This window comes from Hyperoodon ampullatus (assembly GCF_949752795.1).
Source record: "Hyperoodon ampullatus genome assembly, chromosome: 9".
Lineage (NCBI taxonomy): Eukaryota > Metazoa > Chordata > Mammalia > Artiodactyla > Ziphiidae > Hyperoodon > Hyperoodon ampullatus.
This window is the reverse complement of record NC_136922.1, coordinates 43,124,418-43,142,131: the sequence shown is the minus strand read 5'-3', so window position 1 is coordinate 43,142,131 and position 17,714 is coordinate 43,124,418. Positions and strand designations below refer to the sequence as shown.

At 39.3% G+C, this 17,714-nt stretch overlaps 1 protein-coding gene across 2 annotated transcripts in view; it reads left to right on the top strand.

Moving 5' to 3' along the window:
• SCIN (scinderin) overlaps window positions 1-17,714 on the top strand; it is a gene marked incomplete at both ends in the record, with an annotated part of 86,889 nt that overhangs the window by 43,806 nt on the left and 25,369 nt on the right. For both annotated transcript variants that reach the window (XM_079711035.1, XM_079711034.1), the window contains 5 exons: window positions 8,535-8,627; window positions 11,030-11,162; window positions 11,563-11,651; window positions 12,466-12,681; window positions 15,295-15,416. In XM_079711035.1, the coding sequence (XP_079567161.1) occupies window positions 8,535-8,627; window positions 11,030-11,162; window positions 11,563-11,651; window positions 12,466-12,681; window positions 15,295-15,416 (653 nt within the window). The remainder of the gene's footprint in view (window positions 1-8,534; window positions 8,628-11,029; window positions 11,163-11,562; window positions 11,652-12,465; window positions 12,682-15,294; window positions 15,417-17,714) is intronic.

Below are 17,714 nucleotides of genomic sequence, written 5' to 3'. Positions count from 1 at the left end.
ATGTTATATGTGACTCAGGTTTATTTACCTCACTTAATCATCATAATCATTGTGAGTGGTATTACTTATCATACTATTTTAAATATGAGAATAAGGTCACAGAGTCACTTCGTTGTGGGTCCATCCAGCTCAGGTTGTCTGATCTTAGCAAATGAAGGGATTGTCAAAAAGACAAAGGTGGGGTTGCCCATTGTGAAGCATAGAGATTAGGAACCCCTAAGGCCAATGATGAAAGTGTCCATTCAAGCACTGATCGGGTAGAAATGTCCAAATGGCTTTGAGATCTTACAATAAAAGGGTTTAATAATCCCCAGAAGGAGCAGAGGGCCTCAACTCTTTACCTAAGAGTTGACCCAGGGCAGCCTCCACACTATCAGGCCTGCTCATTTGTCCAGGAGAGAAATTCTTTATGTGAAGGTGCGTGAAAATCAGAAAGACTTGGCAGACCTGACCTGCTGGTTAAGATGAGTGAGCCAGGCTAACAGAGCTGAAGCCACTAAAGGTTTAAGTCATGTCACCAAACCAGGCCCTAGGAGCTCTTCAAATACACAGTGCCAGGGCTTCATTCAGAATCTCTGCAGATGGGATTCAAACTTGAGTTCTTTATCATAACTCCTAGGTGGTTCTAATATGCAGCCAGTGAAAAACAGCTGCTGTAGTTTAAAAAGTTGACATTCTGGCTTACATATTTTAATAACTTGTGAGTTGGGTTTCCATGTTAAAGAAACTTATAAGTTAGCTTTCTGTAATAGTAACCTGTGGATTAGCTTTCCATATTATAATAATTTATGAGTAAACTTTCTCATGAGTTTGACTCCCTAAATCTAATCTCTAATACGTTGATGTTACAGTAATGTTGAGGTTCAGACCTGCATCATGATGAGTTTCCCAAGGCCACAGCATTCTCCGCGTCCTCCTGAGCTACACTGTCAAATACAGCATCTGTGAGACGTGTGGCTATTTAGGTTTTGATTTAAATTTGCTAAAATTAAATAAAATTTAAAATTTAGTTACTTGGTCGCATAAGCCACATCTCAGGTGCTCAGTAGCTACAGGTAGCTAGTTACTACTGTATTGGACACACGGATATGGAATATTACAGTCACAGAAAACTCTACTGGACAGCCCTGAGCTAGATAATGAAGCGAACCCTGTTTTGCAGATGCCCGGTTCACTTTGTCCTTTTATCCAAATATGTATTTCACACGCTTTCTCTCAGTCTGAAATACCTTATCCACTATTTGATGTATTAAATTACCCTTTATTTGACATATCAATAAAGAGATAAAGGTATTTTAAAGAAGGGGAAGCACATCACTGAGAGAAAGCAGGAGAGCAAATGTTGGAACCATACCCAGATTAAGTGGAGCTGGCTAAAGGAGTTCGTGGCTCTTCTCAGAATTGCCTATCATTTTATATGTGTTTCTTCCCTATTATCAAATAGTAGTCTTACCAAAGGCATAAAAAGTGTTGAAGTAAGTAAATACACCATAACTATGAAGTTATACTTCACTTTAACAATTTCTTTCCATATGCTTGAAATGTACTGATTTTTTTTTACCAGTTAGGGAAAGGAAATAAGACACAAAAACTACTGAGTAATTAAAATTTTATCTCTTAGAACCTGGAAGCTTACTCTGTTTTTAGTGATAAAAGAAGCAGAGCCGTTTACAGTAAAATAATTAAGGTAAGAACAGTGCCATGTCTCATTATCTATATAAAGCACTGCAGTAGGAGTTGGAAGCCCTGGGGTTTACATCCTCGCTTCTGTGTTTATAAGATTTGGGCCTAAGGCAAACTCCTAACCTCTTTCAGCCTCATTTTCCTCATCTGTCAAGATGAACTTGGGTTGGGAAGTACATAAGACCCTCTATGTTAAATGTCTGTAGGACTTGACACCGGGGTAGATCATTTTGATCCCAGGTGACCTGGAGTTTTGAGTTATGTACTGTTCTTCCTCCAGGCCACGTATTATCCCCTCTTTGCTTATTGTTCACTTTAATTACTTACTGTAGAGTGTCCAAGCATCTCGACTTTTCTGTCAGACATCAGAAGGAGGGAAAATGCATCTTGTGTGAGCAAGATTACAAATGTTGGAATTTTGTATCCAAAATATGTGGGGCTGGCTAAAAGATTCAAAATAAAAACAATTGCAAATGTGAAAATTCAGTAAGGATTATGAAAATACGGCAGAGTTTTTAACTGCTTCGTCCTTCTTTCTGAGAAAACAAATTTATACATAGGCCAACTTATGTTTTAAAACAAAGCCACAGGGGGTTGTATAGAAGAAACATACAAGACGCTAAGGACGGTCTTGGCACAGGTCATGAAAACCTAGAAATTCTGAAGCTAGAGGATTGTGAATCTAAAGTTGGATTGTGTATTTGCTTTAATGATTTAATATAAATATCTTCTGAGTTATTTTGAATTGATCTCCTGTTGAAGGCAAAGAGTAAACAGCGGGAAAGAAGGTCTATTTAGGCAGAGAACAAAACTGTATTTCCGCAAATTTCCAACCTCTTTAATGTACTTGGAATAGTGACAGCGTTGTTAAGTGTTTCCGTTATGTTACTGACAAAACAGAGAGGAAAAGATATAGATGCTCCCATTTTTGTATTCACATCCCATCTGTAACAAAATAGTCCGTGCGATCTTTGGAGCCACTTAATTTCCTAGCTAAAAACTTAAGAACCCTGGGCCCCTGCTGGCTCCTTCTAGGTCTTTACATTAACAAATGCTTCTCTGATCAAAATGCCTTAGAGCAGTTAGGAATCCAGTAATATTTACTATCCTTTGATGAACTGAGTGGATAAGGCTGAGGCAGAAGCCTAAGGTAGACTGTAAGTTAAAATGAAGTGATATTAACTCTATTTGAAGTAATAAAATACTGCAGTTTATTCTACTGGGAGCAAAACAAATTCAAGAGGTCAGCGTTTTTTCTAATAAAAGTTTTTACAGTTTTATTTATTAAAGAAAAATACATGTTTCTTGTTGAAATTTTACAAAATATAGTTGTAGTAGAGAAAAATATCACCCCAAGTCCCACCTTTGAAAAAAGAGTGACCAATTTTTTTCTAATCTTTGTTTTCACATATGCAGCTCTGTGCTTTTACAAGAAAGCGTTCATACTGTAGATAATGCTTTGAAATCTAGATTTTTATTTGAAATGTTATGAAGATTTTCCTGATAATCAACTAATTTTTGATATTATAATGACTGTATAGTTTTCCATTGTTTGGATGTAGCCTAATTTATTTAATCAGTTCCTTCCATGTTGGACATTTAGGTGGTTTGCATTTTTTAATATTATATAATGCTGTGGTGAATATTCATTAAATTAATTTTTTGCATACATTTAAATGATTTCTTTAGCATAAACTACTAGAATAGAATAATTGGATTAAATGATAGGCATGCTTTTAAGGTTTCTGTTACCTACTGGTCATCACTTTTAAGAATTTTCCTTCTCACCAGGGTGCCTGGTAGAATACTGAATCTTTCCCAACACTAGATATGGTCAGTTTTCTCCTGACCTTTGACAGTTTTATGGGTAAAGAAGTATTGTTGCTCTGTTATTTTACATTCTTTGGTAGCTCTTTCATGTTTGTTGCACCCTGTTGTATCTTCTCTTTAAGGGCTCACTGCTCCCACAGCACTCTGATATGATGAGAGAACTTCTCTCTTTTGACCTTTAATACCCACAGCATAAGCAGAGCCAAGAGGAAAGAGGAGTAGACAGGGAGGATTTGGAGAAAGATGAAAGCTACGTGGAGAGGAAGGCAGAGCACCGTAACCATAGTGTATGGGACGCATGCCACCTGTGGTATTTGCTGGCGTTGTTCTGATCCGAATGGGAGAAATAAATGTGACCCCTGTACAGTCTCTACTATGAAAAAACTTCTGCTTTATCTCCAGAGACAAGGCCTAAACAGTTAAGTGAAGATCTTTTGAAGTATCTACAAGAGGCAGCACAGCCTGTTAGTTGAGAACACACACTCTGGAGTCAGAGTTCAAATCCCGACTTTGTCACTTACTGGCTGCGTGACCTTGGTCAAGTTACTTAGTCTGTTTCTTCAGGCATAAAATAGGATAATAACGGTGGCACCTCATAGGCTTGTTATGAAGATGAAATGACTTAATAAATGCAAAGTGCTTAGAATGGTGTCTGGTACATAGTAACATGTAAGCATCAGTTATATTAAATTTTTAAAGTACTTAGTGTGGCACATAATGGACTTGAAAAGTGTTAGCTGAATACATGTAACATAGTAAAAGGCAATAAATATATAAATAGATTCCAATATCTGTGGTTTAGACAAGTGGGGTGCTATGTGTTAAAGGATAGTTTTCAAAGAAGTAAAATCATGAATCTCAGACAAATATAAAATAACCATGTCAAAGATGTCATTTAAGTCATTCACTAATAAAACAACTAAGATATTATAATGAGTTCAAAGAGAATCCAAAGAACAAACAAAGGTATGGGCAATCAGTGTTGAAATGAATTTGCTAGTACCTGCAAAACTGGCCTCTTTCACATGGCAGAAATTAGTTTCATCTCCACCAGACAAAATTCCTGTGCATCTCTGTGGACAAAATCATTTGCTGCTATCAGTCTTCTACTGGATTAGAAAATAACTCAAAGAGGGGCTTCCCTGGTGGCACAGTGGTTGAGAGTCCGCCTGCCAATGCAGGGAACACGGGTTCGTGCCCCGGTCCGGGAAGATCCCACATGCCACGGAGCGGCTAGGCCCGTGAGCCATGGCCGCTGAGCCTGCGCGTCCGGAGCCTGTGCTCCGCAACGGGAGAGGCCACAGCAGTGAGAGGCCCGCGTACCGCAAAAATAAATAAATAAATAAATCACTCAAAGAGAAGGAAAGGTGCAGACCTCTGTAACATCAGATCACCAGAAGGGTCCTTTAGACACCATCCATGGAAAGAATCTTTTTGTCCATTTCAAAGACTTGCCTAGTTTCTCTTGATTTAGGAAAGTATGCAACCAATTGTTCTAAAAGTTACAGAAATAGCATTAAAGGAGCCTATACCAGAATCTCAGTCTCAACACTTAGCAGCTTTGTGAAACAATTGCTTTGCCTCTTTAAGCATCAATGACCTTTTCTGTAAAATGATGATAACAGTATCTGGTTAATGGGAGCTCTTATAAGATTTAAATTACATGTGTCTAAAGCTCCTGATCCAGTGTGTGACTCATAGTAGACATCCAATGAGTGGTAACTATTACTGTGCTAATTATAATTAACTGAATCAACCAAAGAATAATTGTTCAGTTTTGCTTCTGCCACAGCCAGTCAACCTAGGTAGCAGTTACATAGAGCATTAGGTACAGCCCTAGGGAAGGAAAGTGCATGGCTCCCAGGGGACATGGGAAACATGAGCTTGATTAGAGAAGGCTACTTGGTAGATGCTGGGAAATAATGCCAAGCAGGTCACATCCAGCCTCTTGAGGAGCCTTGGAATCCAGAGAGAAGAGTTGGGGCTCTGTCAGTAAGCATCCAATTCAGAATCATCTGGAGTGCAGAATCCTGGGCTTCACCCCAGATCCACTGACTTAATAGCTGGTAGTTGGGAATCTGTATTTTATCAAGTTACTCAGATGTTGCTTGAGCACATTGAACCTTAAGAATCACTGCTGCAGATAAAAGATATAAATTTTTATCTGGAGTCATATTCTTGAAGCATTGGAGTAAAGTGAAATAAGATGGGCCTTCCAGCCATTGTACAGGATAAATTTCTGGATGAAAAGATGGGGGGGGACTGAAGGCAGGAGGGAATTGACAGGAGTAGGCATACGCGGTGACTTGGGTGATGAACTTCATTAAGGTGGGGATGAATGTAGATAGGAAACAGTGACTCTAAACATCATCATAAAGAAGGAGAATTTAGTGACTAATATGCTAGGAGACTCAAAGTAGAGGACAGGAAGTATTCAAAACTAACGACATGGGGCTTCCCTGGTGGTGCAGTGGTTGAGAATCTGCCTGCCAATGCAAGGGACACGGGTTCGAGCCCTGGTCTGGGAAGATCCCACATGCCGCGGAGCAACTAGGCCCGTGAGCCACAACTACTGAGCCTGCGCGTCTGGAGCCTGTGCTCCACAACAAGAGAGGCCACAATAGTGAGAGGCCCGCACACCGCGATGAAGAGTGGCCCCCGCTTGCCGCAACTAGAGAAAGCCCTCACACAGAAACAAAGACCCAACGCAGCCAAAAATAAATAAATAAATAAATAAATTAAAAAAAAAAAAAAACTAACGACATGATTTTAAGTCCAGGTGAATAGAGGACTAGAGATTCACTGACACAAACAGAGAATTGAGAATGGTCAGTTTTGTGGAAAGATAAGGTATGTTTGGAGCATGTTAGAGGATGGTGATACTTTTAAGTAGAAATTTATAGAAAATAATTGAAGGAAAGGGGGGCTCCAAGCTGGAGTGGAAGGTCTTGGCTAGAACAATAGATAAAACTTTCATGGAACATCCTGAGATAAGGCTTCTCTCTTCGTCTTCCTCTTTAGATTGTCAAAGTATATGTTATTTCATACACAAAGGGTTACATGAGCTAAATGCTCATCACTTGAGAAACCTAAAATGGGTGTTTTAAATTTAGGCATTATCCTACCTGTAGAGAAAAAGAAAAGCTGTATTTACAGTTTATTTCAAAGATTAAAATATGTGGCATAGTTGATAAGGTGAATGTATTAAACTATTTTCCTCTTTCTAGGAAGGATGTAAAGTTTTTAAGGGTTGTGCAGGGTGGTTGGAAGCTCTTTTGTATATCCCAGTGAGGTGTTTGGTAAATGCTTAGTTGTTGAACTGAATTTTCAAATGATACCTGACAGGGCTCCCCTGGTGGCACAGTGGTTGGGAGTCCGCCTGCCGATGCAGGGGACAGGGGTCCGTGCCCCGGTCCGGGAACATCCCACATGCCATGGAGCGGCTGGGCCCGTGAGCCATGGCCGCTGAGCCTGCGCGTCCGGAGCCTGTGCTCCGCAACGGGAGAGGCCACAACAGTGAGAGGCCTGCGTACCTCAAAAAAAAAAAAAAATGATACCTGACAATATACAGCCTCCCTGTACCTCTGGAGTTAAGCCTGTTTCTGGTAAATTCCCTGGGTTCAATTCCCAACTATGCTACAGTCCTTTGGGAGGCTAAGATCCCTAGCTAACATGGGAATTGTCTGAAAATTGAAAGTTGGTGTATGCCCCAAATCTCAGACTTACTTAGTCCACTGGGAGACTTCCCAGTATTAAATATGTCCTTAACCCAAACTATTGATTCCAAACTACTGTCTTGGTTGAAGTAGAATTTCTAAAGGGTATATGAGACCTTTCACTGCTCTTATAAGTTACACATATTTCTACCAAGGTAAAACTGTTTGTAAAAAAAACACTTTTGGTTGTATTTTAATTTTTGTCTTGATCCTACTTTTAGTAAAAAAAAAAGAAAAACTATATTATAATCATTTAGTGTGGTCAGTAATTAAAGGGTTTTATTGATCATTGTATAAATAAAAAGATGGGCATATTCTGAGAAGAAATAAGTCTTTAACGTATTTCTAAACTCGAGGCTGTGGCGTGCTCATGCAAGGATTAGAATTTATATACATTTTTATTGTTGTCTGATATTCAGCAGTATATATTTTCACACAATATATTGTAAGGAATACTGACTATAAAATGCATTATGCAAGGAATCTCATTGTATATTAAATATTTATTGAATCTAAGTGAATAGCTTCTTTTTATTTTCTAAACTTGAATTTATATCTATGTATTGTTATAAAAATCACATTGTTTTCAATAAATTTATATTTGATTCCCGTCCTTAACATCCTATGATATTTGTCAATTAATTAATTAAGGTGCTTTATAGACTTTTTTTGTGATTTTGGTGTACAGAAATTCAAAGCAGATTCAAATGTATTTTCTACCAAATGCTTTACTTGAACTTTTGGATTGCATCAGATATGCAAAGAATAAATAAATGCATTCATTCATTCGACATTCATTTGTTCTATGCCAAAAATACAGCAGGAAACAAAGCATGGTGTGGTTAACTTACACTTTAGTCTAAATCAATAATGATAATAGTACACTACCCTCAGATAGTAATTTTGACCAAGTCTTTGTGATAATAAATTAATAAAACCTATAGATTGCTTCTAGAGGCAGAGGTCATGGAAGAAATTCTGTTGTAGAACTGAACGCAGAGCTCAAATTTTAATTAATTCCTGCTAGTTTTCAATAATACGGAGACCTACACTTTCAAGTTTGGGATTTCACTTTCTCCTTCACATCACCAGCAAACTCCGTGTTTACTAAATGCCATTGATTGATTTGACCCATGGTAAAAGGACAATTTAATATGACTGGTGAGACATGTCTGAGCCTGGTCATTTTGATTGCCAATATTTTATAATCTATGACTTTAGAAATGTAAGCTGTTTTACTTTTATTTTTTTTAAACTTTGCACCATTAATGAGAGGTCTTTATCTTTGTGCACTTTTTTTTCCAGGTTTTAGGGGAAAAGCCGGAGCTTAGGGATGGAGAAGAGGATGATGACATTATAGCAGACATAACTAACAGGAAAATGGCTAAACTCTACATGGTGGGTTCACTGTTAGGGAGTTCTGTTGTTTTTACTGGACTGGAAGCTGCTGGGGAGGGCTGTACTGGGAGGGACTCTTTGCTACAGATGGCATTTCTCCTCATTGCCCTCAAAGAGAAACGTGTGGGCAGAATCCGTTCTTTGCTCTAGCATAGTTATTTAAGTTCCTCTTTCTATTACTTTTAAAATTTTTATTAAAAACAACAAATAATAATTTGCTGTGATTTAAATAAAATTATATATTGTTGCTGTATTAGTTTGCAGCAATATGTTTTGATAAATTACATTCAATAAAATGTTTCCTTCATGAAGTAAAAAAACTTAGTAAGCTTTTTCTTATAAAATCTTAATAAGCTATAAAATCATCCCCTTATTTAAAATATCCTGTTTAGGGGCTTCCCTGGTGGCGCAGTGGTTGAGAGTCCACCTGCTAATGCAGGGGACACGGGTTCGTGCCCCAGTCCAGGAAGATCCCACATGCCGTGGAGTGGCTGGGCCCGTGAGACATGGCCACTGGGCCTGTGTGTCTGGAGGCTGTGCTCTGCAATGGGAGAGGCCACAACAGTGAGAGACCTGTGTACCGCAAAAAAAAAAAAAATATCCTGTTTAACCATCATGAAGGCTTTCTTTGTTATGAGCACAAGGCTATCAAATCAAACAGCTGGAAGGAAACAGGGTAAAAACTGTCCTGGGTGTTGGCGGACTTAGGTCCATGTCAGCTCTGTGGGAAGGACTGCCTGCGTGACCTTGGGCAAGACATGGCCATTCTGGGTCTTAGTTTTCTTATCTGAAAAAAAAAAAAAGAGAGAGAGAGAGATTAAATTAGAAGATTACTCAGGTTCCTTCCAGCTCCACAATTTTATGATTTTATTGCTGGTGAGGGTAACAAAATCCACAAGATGTACCAGTTGAGGAGACGGTTCAGATGGGATCCTTCAAGCATTCCCTCCCCTTGTAACTTTCTAAGCAAGTGATTTGGAGCAGACCTTAACATCCCTGCAGAACTAAATAGTTTTCTCATCTCTTACAAGAAGGAATTATATTTGCTGCTCTTTAAAGGGATCTTCTGGCTCAGACACGCTGTGATTTTAAATGAAGATCAAGTTACTAACTTGTATAGAATAACTTCCCTTTTGTAGAATGAAAGAGGAAGTAGATTCTTTTCCTCCTAGATGGCAAAGGAAAACGTGGTTACCACTCCTAAATACTGATAATTTTAATATAAGCCACACAGAAATTGTTATTCTAAAGACTTTGTGGCTGCTTATTTTTTTATTACTGTTTCTAAAACCCAATTGCAACAGTTTAACAAACATCTTTTATGTCACATCATCAAATAATGCTGTTCTCCCTCTTGGACAGCATTATGGGACAAGGGAAATATTTTTAAATGTGAACATGTTGATCCTGAAACAATGCTCCCTCTAGTGGATCTCTAATGTATTGCACACATCTAACTAAAGTCCTTTTGAAAATACTTTAATTTGGGATTGCTGAACAGAGCTGGGAAGCAGTCACCTAGGGCGATTTCTAAAAATACAGAATTCAAGCCCTACCACAGTGCTGCAAAACCCCATCACTGATCTAGGTAGGGCCCTCAAATCTGTATATTTAACAAGTGCCCAAGTGGATTACCTTGCAGCCTACCAGGCCTTTGAAAAACAATGAATTCTAACCTAGCAAATTTTGTAAGATCACCTGCAACTTAAAAATATATATATTCTGTAGTCATTTACAAACTTCAAGAGTCTAGGTAAGTTTACTTGTGACACAGTTTTATTTGTGACAGATGATATTTACTTTGATAATTTACACAAAGTATTTAAATAAATTGAGGTAAATTACAGGCCCCATATTGAAAAAAATCTGTAAGCATAAACTGTAATGTATCAATGCCTTCCTTAGCACAATGTCTGGCATATGATAGTACTCAGTAAATGTTGAATGAATGAACGTTTAAGCTTTAGCTTTTTGTATGTGTGCAGTGAGTGTAAGGTTATCACCTATTTAAAAGATTGTTGTATTAATAAAAATTAAGAAATAATCTTGTTAAAGTTCATTGTGTGGTGCCTAGTATATATGAAATCACAACAAACCTTATCCATTATTATTCATTATTATTTTCTGTGTTGAAACTTAACTTTTTATTAGTAATACTTTTACCCCAAAGGACTTTAAAAAAGCCTTTCTAAGGGTATAACTGGGTTCATGGGGTTTTTCATTTGTTTGTTTTCTTTGAAAGAGCTTTGTTGAGATATAATTTACAGATTATAAAGTTTATCCATTTAAAGTGTACAATTCAGTGGTTTTTATTACATGTACAGAGTTGTGCAGCCATCACCATGATCAAAGAGTTTAAACATATCGATCATCCCCAAGCAAGCTCATGGTTTTCATGTTAGGTTTCAGATGCCAGTGGCTCCATGAAGTTGAGCACGGTGGCAGAAGAAAACCCCTTCTCCATGGCGATGCTGCTTTCTGAAGAATGCTTCATTTTGGACCACGGTGCTGCAAAACAGGTTTTTGTATGGAAAGGTAAAAAATGCCATTGGTATTGTTGATGTACTTCAGATTTATACATATTTCTTCGGACAGGTAAATAAAACATCTTTTCTGACAAAAAAACCTTACCTTTCTGCATGATCTGTAAAATGCAGACATCAAAACCATATTTTCTTCCTACCAGCATTATTTACCAGGGATGATGGGGTGAAAGAAAGCCTTTGGGCACTATAAAAAGAATCTTTTTTATACAGAGTGTTCATTACAATATTGTTAAATATATTTAGTATACTAGGAAAATTTTGCTATTCTTTCAGGGTTGTAGTTAAATTCAATTATAATTATGTTTATTTTTTGGTGCACAAATATTTCTTAATCATATAATACCTTGCTTCTCTGAAATTCTGTCTCTTTCATATATCTTGCATGTTAGGTAGAGATGCTAATCCCCAGGAGAGAAAGGCTGCCATGAAGATAGCTGAAGAATTCCTAGAACAAATGCATTATTCTACTCATACTCAGGTATATGTGGAAATGAACTGGCTAGAAAAAATGTTTTTAAACATGGGAGCTCATGACATTGCCACAAAACTCAAGAAAGAATTTGGTTCAAAATAACGTATGCACGGAAGTCATTCTCACGTGTGTGCCATGTGTCCCTAGAACTATATCTGTGTGGAGGATGGAATTTTGCAGAAATTGGAGATCAGACCTTCCACAGGACTTTGTGATGAGAATAAGAACACATCCACTTCCTCCATAGCCTTTAAGTCAAGATGATCAACCACAATTGAATTAACTGAGAGCATTTATCAGTTATTCCTTAGAGCAATTTGTATAGACATGGGCTAATGCCCAGAGAATATTTGCCTTCATGGAGATCAACATAGACACTGGATAGTTGCTCTTCTTTTCTGAATCGCTCAGCCTCATCTTTGCTCTTCATTTTTATGTCCTGGCACAAGTAGCACAATGAGATCATTTCTGTCAGGTCACAGACATCTTATGAACCTAGTGTAGGAAAACAGTCAAACTTATTTGACTGTAATGATAACATACGAAATAACTTTATTCTTCTCTCAAACATCCAGATTCAGTGGCAATTACTTTAGCTGTAAGAAAAAAAAAAAGCCAGGTTGCATTGTTTTAGCTTCGTATTTGATAACCTTCCCTTTTGCATTCAATTAAGGATCCCAGCTTCTAAGTTTACATCTGTCATCACAAAAAACAGAATCATCTTTGCATTTCCTCAGTTTTTTTCTCCACTACTAGATTAATGTTTTTCCTTGGTCTCTTATTTTTCTTTTTATAATTATTATTTTTTTTTAAATTTCAGATTCAAGTTCTTCCAGAAGGAGGTGAAACACCAATCTTCAAACAGTTCTTTAAGGACTGGAGAGATAAAGATCAGAGTGATGGCTTTGGGAAAGTATATGTCACAGAGAAAGTGGCTCAAATAAAACAAATTCCATTTGACGCCTCAAAATTACACAGTTCTCCACCAGTGGCAGCCCAGCATAATATGGTGGATGATGGTTCTGGCAAAGTGGAGGTATTTACATGTTTTTGTTCATTTGTTTGTCCTTGTCAAGCCCACTTATGGCAAGATATGTGGAAATATAACTTCAGGAAACTACAAACTTTGTAAATTGTGAATTTTTATTATTAATAAAAATGGTTCAAGACTGTATATTAAACCAGGGAGTTTAAAGCTGCAAGAGCTGTTGTCTGACCTTCAGTCCTAGTTTACAGTGTGTGTGCTGAGATTCTAAGAAGTTAGGCGATTTGTGCAAGATCACCTAATTATCACCTTAGAGGCCTCCATGGAACCCAGCCATCTCCATCCTGTTTCCTGGTCCAGAAATGCTCCTGCTCTTGGAACTGGGATTGTCCAGTGAGGACGCATTGCTCCAAAAGCACCCACTACATGAGTTTGTCCTTCCCTTGCACCGTAGAGGCATTCACAAAGGCACATTGGGCATGTGTCATGTGCCAAAATCACAGATAATTTTAGAGCATTCAAATTGAGTTTCTTGGTTATTGTTTTTTTTTTTTTTTTTGCGGTACACGGGCACTTTACCACCGCGGCCTCTCCCGCTGCGGAGCACAGGCTCCAGACGTGCAGGCTCAGCGGCCATGGCTCACGGGCCCAGCCGCTCCGCGGCATGTGGGATCTTCCCGGACCGGGGCACAAACCCATGTCCCCTGCATCGGCAGGCGGACTCTCAACCACTGCGCCACCAGGGAAGCCCGGTTATTGCTATTTTTTGACAAAAATTGTTAAAACCCTCCTAAGAATTCTCCCTAACTAAAATCTCTTGACATTTAATATGCTGTTGGGTCATCTAACTTAAGGGAAACTGGATAATGTCACTTCCATTCTAGAATATGTTGGTGGCTCTCCACAGTCTTCCTGGGAACGTCCATCCTCAGGTGGGCCTCCCGGATCTCCATGACTGACCCTTGCTCTCTGCACCTCAGCCTTCCACAGCCTTGAGCACTCCTCCCCTCTGCCATGTGGCTGACATTCCCATTCCTCCTTTGTAACTCCGTTAAGTCACAAGCTGCACCTCTTCCGAGAAGCCTTCCCTCCACACTGAAATGACCTTACTCTGTGCTCAAGCCATAAGTAATATTCTTCATAGAATTTATCATATAAGTACTACAGAATTGTTCATTTACTTACAGGTTTCTCCTCCCAGGCCTCTTGTCAGTTCCTTGAGGGAGGGAATTGAATAATTTATCTCTCTATTCCCAGGGCTTATCGCAATGCTTGGACCAAAGTATATAGTAAAAAGATTTGAAAGTTTTTTCTCTTTTCAAAGACATGAAGTATGAATCTAAGCCGTGCAGGGGTTGGGGGAACTGCAAAGGGAGAAGTGCCCCACCCCGCCCCTGACCATGATCGCTGTCAGAGGGGTATTAGCTCCTGGGGCTGGGTCTGTCTTCTGCTCAGACATCCTTTTCTAGAGCTCAACACAGCCAGCAGACCCCGTGGCAAACGTGGCTCCCAGCACCAAGTGTGTCCCAGCTGCAGTCTCCACGTTAGGGCACAGCATCTCTGAGACGCCCTCCCATGCCATGCCAGGGATATTAACATCCAGGGCTTTCTCTAGGTTTTGGGTTTAGCCAGGCCATGCTGCCAGTGTGCCTCTGGGATGGCATGGGAAGGCTGCTCTCTGAAAACTCTGCACTTACTCATCTCCTTATTTCAAAGCAAAGGGTCCATCCTGAGCCTCCCCAGGACCCAGACAGGACGGTGCTTGCACACATAGTGCCTGCAGTCTCTCACTCAACTGTTACTTTCCCGTTTCATTGACAACTCTCATCTCTCCAACTTTTAATCTTTAACTAAAAGTGTCTTTAATCTGTGACAAGGATAAGGAAATAGAAAATAACTAGTTCTGCCTGCTTTTTTATTTTTTATTTTTTTGCGGTACGCGGGCCTCTCACTGCTGTGGCCTCTCCCGTTGCGGAGCACAGGCTCCGGACACGCAGGCCCAGCGGCCATGGCTCATGGGCCCAGCCGCTCTGCGGCATGTGGGATCTTCCTGGACTGGGGCATGAACCCATGTCCCCTGCATCGGCAGGTGGACTCTCAACCACTGCGCCACCAGGGAAGCCCTGCCTGCTTTTATCTTTATCAGCCTCATGCCTAGATGGTGGCTTTTGAAAATAGAAGTCATGCAATTGGTATTTTTATTATTTGGTCACAATCTGCCACTCTTACCTGGGAAAACAATAGTCTCATGGCTTAAAACACAGGGAAAAAGAAATTAAAAAAAAATTACTTCCCAACTGATGAAAAATTTTATGTAAGTTAAGAGATGTATTTCTGAGTGGAATATTTCAGTTTGTTATTCCACTGGAGTGTCATGTTATTTACACTAATCGATCAAACAATATGTATTTATTAATCAACAAGCTCAGAACTGAGCTAAGTACTGTAAAGGGTACAAAAGAACTATAAGTGCTTAAAAAGTCAATAACCCAATTGCCAAATTGATAAAAATTTCTTCCTGTTGCTTAATTTGCAAACTAGTTAGAAAAGTAATTTAAAAGTTGCTTAATGACAAATCTAAACCAAAATGTTTTTTAAACCTCTGAGAAGTATCGTTAGATCAAGAAAAGTTTGATTTTGGTACACATATTTCATTACTTTTAGATTTGGCGTGTAGAAAACAATGGTAGGATCGAAATTGACCGAAACTCGTATGGTGAATTCTATGGTGGTGACTGCTACATTATACTCTACACTTATCCCAGAGGACAGATTATCTACACCTGGTAAGTCTCCCTCTTTCATGAGATCTCAAGTTCCATAGAGGTCACATTTTGCTCCAAACTTAAATTTCATTAAATTCTGTGCAATGGGGGTAGAATTATCCTATAAATACGCCAGTGAGGTTTGTATAACATGCAAGTAGTATTCTTTCGATATGATTTTGACTGTATTCTGTAGCTGCTGTCCACAAGCAGGAGGGGTTAGATAAGTGTCATCCTTTCTAATCTAGGAGAAAGGTTTTGATAGCCCAAGGGTAGTGTTCCTTTAGTGGATATGCAGTTGAATAACTCATCTCCTATGCAAGCTAACACTCCAACTGGCATCAGGTACCATGTCTTCTTGTTGTTAAAATTCACAGAGCCCATCTTGATTGGAGCTGCAACATTTCAATGATGCAAATCCTCTCAGGCATGTATATAATTTATGATCCTATTTCATACTCCAGAGACCTCAAATTGATGCATCCTTATTCTTTGTCTTCATGAAATTCATAGCAGTAATGTAGAAAAATCCCATTGCATCCATATCTCGTATGATGTTTGCATAATGACTTGAGTTAATTGAAGGTTAAATTTACTTAGAGAGAGTCAGTGCCAATAGGGAGTGTCCAACCAAGTAAGTGAAGTACACATAGCATGCTGGACTATTCCAAAGGGACAGGGATTCTGCAACAAATCATGCAATGTGGGATTCTCAAACTTTTTTTTTTTTTTTGGCGGTACGCGGGCCTCTCACTGTTGTGGCCTCTCCCGTTGCGGAGCACAGGCTCCGGACGCGCAGGCTCAGCGGCCATGGCTCACGGGCCCAGCCGCTCCGCGGCATGTGGGATCTTCCCGGACCGGGGCACAAACCCATGTCCCCTGCATCGGCAGGCGGACTCTCAACCACTGCACCACCAGGGAAGCCCTCAAACTTTTTTTAAAGTAAAATCAGGAAAAGTAGAATATTTCTGAGAAGACTGAGAAAAAGAAAAGAATTTTCAAAAAAGATCTTAAAGCTGAGGGGTGTAGGCCAAAGGTGCAAGGGTGAAGCAGGATCCTGCCTTTGCCTACATGGTGACGGCAATCTTCAGGGAACATATTGAATGTATGCAGACTCAGGTGTCTGCTGATATCGTGACATTTCTCTCTGGTGAGCGTCCCACCAGATGACAGAGACATCTGTCCACACAGTGTGACCACTTAACACTTATACTGGCCAGGGCCTTGAGCTTAACCAAGTAAAGGAGATGAGATGATTTTCCCTATCCCATAGTTCTTGGTACCCAAAGGGTGGTCTGTGAACCAAAAGCATGGGCATCACTAGGGAGCTGGTTAGAAAAATGTCAGGCCCTCTCTTTGACCCACTAAAGCAGAACCTGCATTTTAACAAGATCTCAGGATGATTCATATGCACTTTAATGATTGACAGGCAGTGCCTTAGGCAGTGGTTCCCAACACTAGCTGCACATACTAACCTGGACAGTTTTTCACAAATCCAAACGCCTGGCCCCCACTTTATACCAAATAAAGGTGGTGGTAGGACTCCTGAGATTCTAATGTACACTGTGGCATTAATGAGAACCACTGTGTCCAGGGACATTTCTGACTCCACAGTCACATCATATCCTGTCAAAGATTAATGTATTTAGCTATTTAGCTCTATGTTTAAGATGCCATCTTCATACTAACCATTTTTTTGAGCAGCATGTTTGTGCCAGCAAAGTGCTAGATGTTTCCATATATTATCTTTCTTCCTCACAACCAGATTATTTTCAAGTGAAAGGTAAAGATAAAAAAGGAAGGAGGACTTAGGCAGATGAAGTAATTTAACCCAAGGTCACAACTCTTGTAACTGATGAAGCAACATTTCACACCTTGATCTGCAGCTCTCTTTAAGGCCTGTGTGCAGCTATACCTTGGTAGAAGCTGTGTCCTTATTTTGCAATTTCCTTTTCTAAAATTTTAATTCAGAGAAGTGTGTGCAAAGCGTGGCATTTGTAGGGATAAATTTATTGTTCCGAGTCAGCTTTTCTTTTACATTCTGTTTCTTGTTCTTCCTCTTAATTCTTTTTGGTATGTGAAAAATATACTTAATTGTAGCACTCAGATCAAAGAAGAAAGACTAAATAAGTAATTCAAGAGAATGTTTTGAGGAATTAGCAATTTGTAATCCATATCAATTGCTATGTGGATATAACTAAAACAGATTAAATCAGGTCATAAATTTTAAACGCAGTAGCTATTCCTTCAATCGTACGAAAGTATTCATAGAGCGCTTTCTACGTGCCAAGCACTGAGCTAGATACTAAAGTGGTGAAA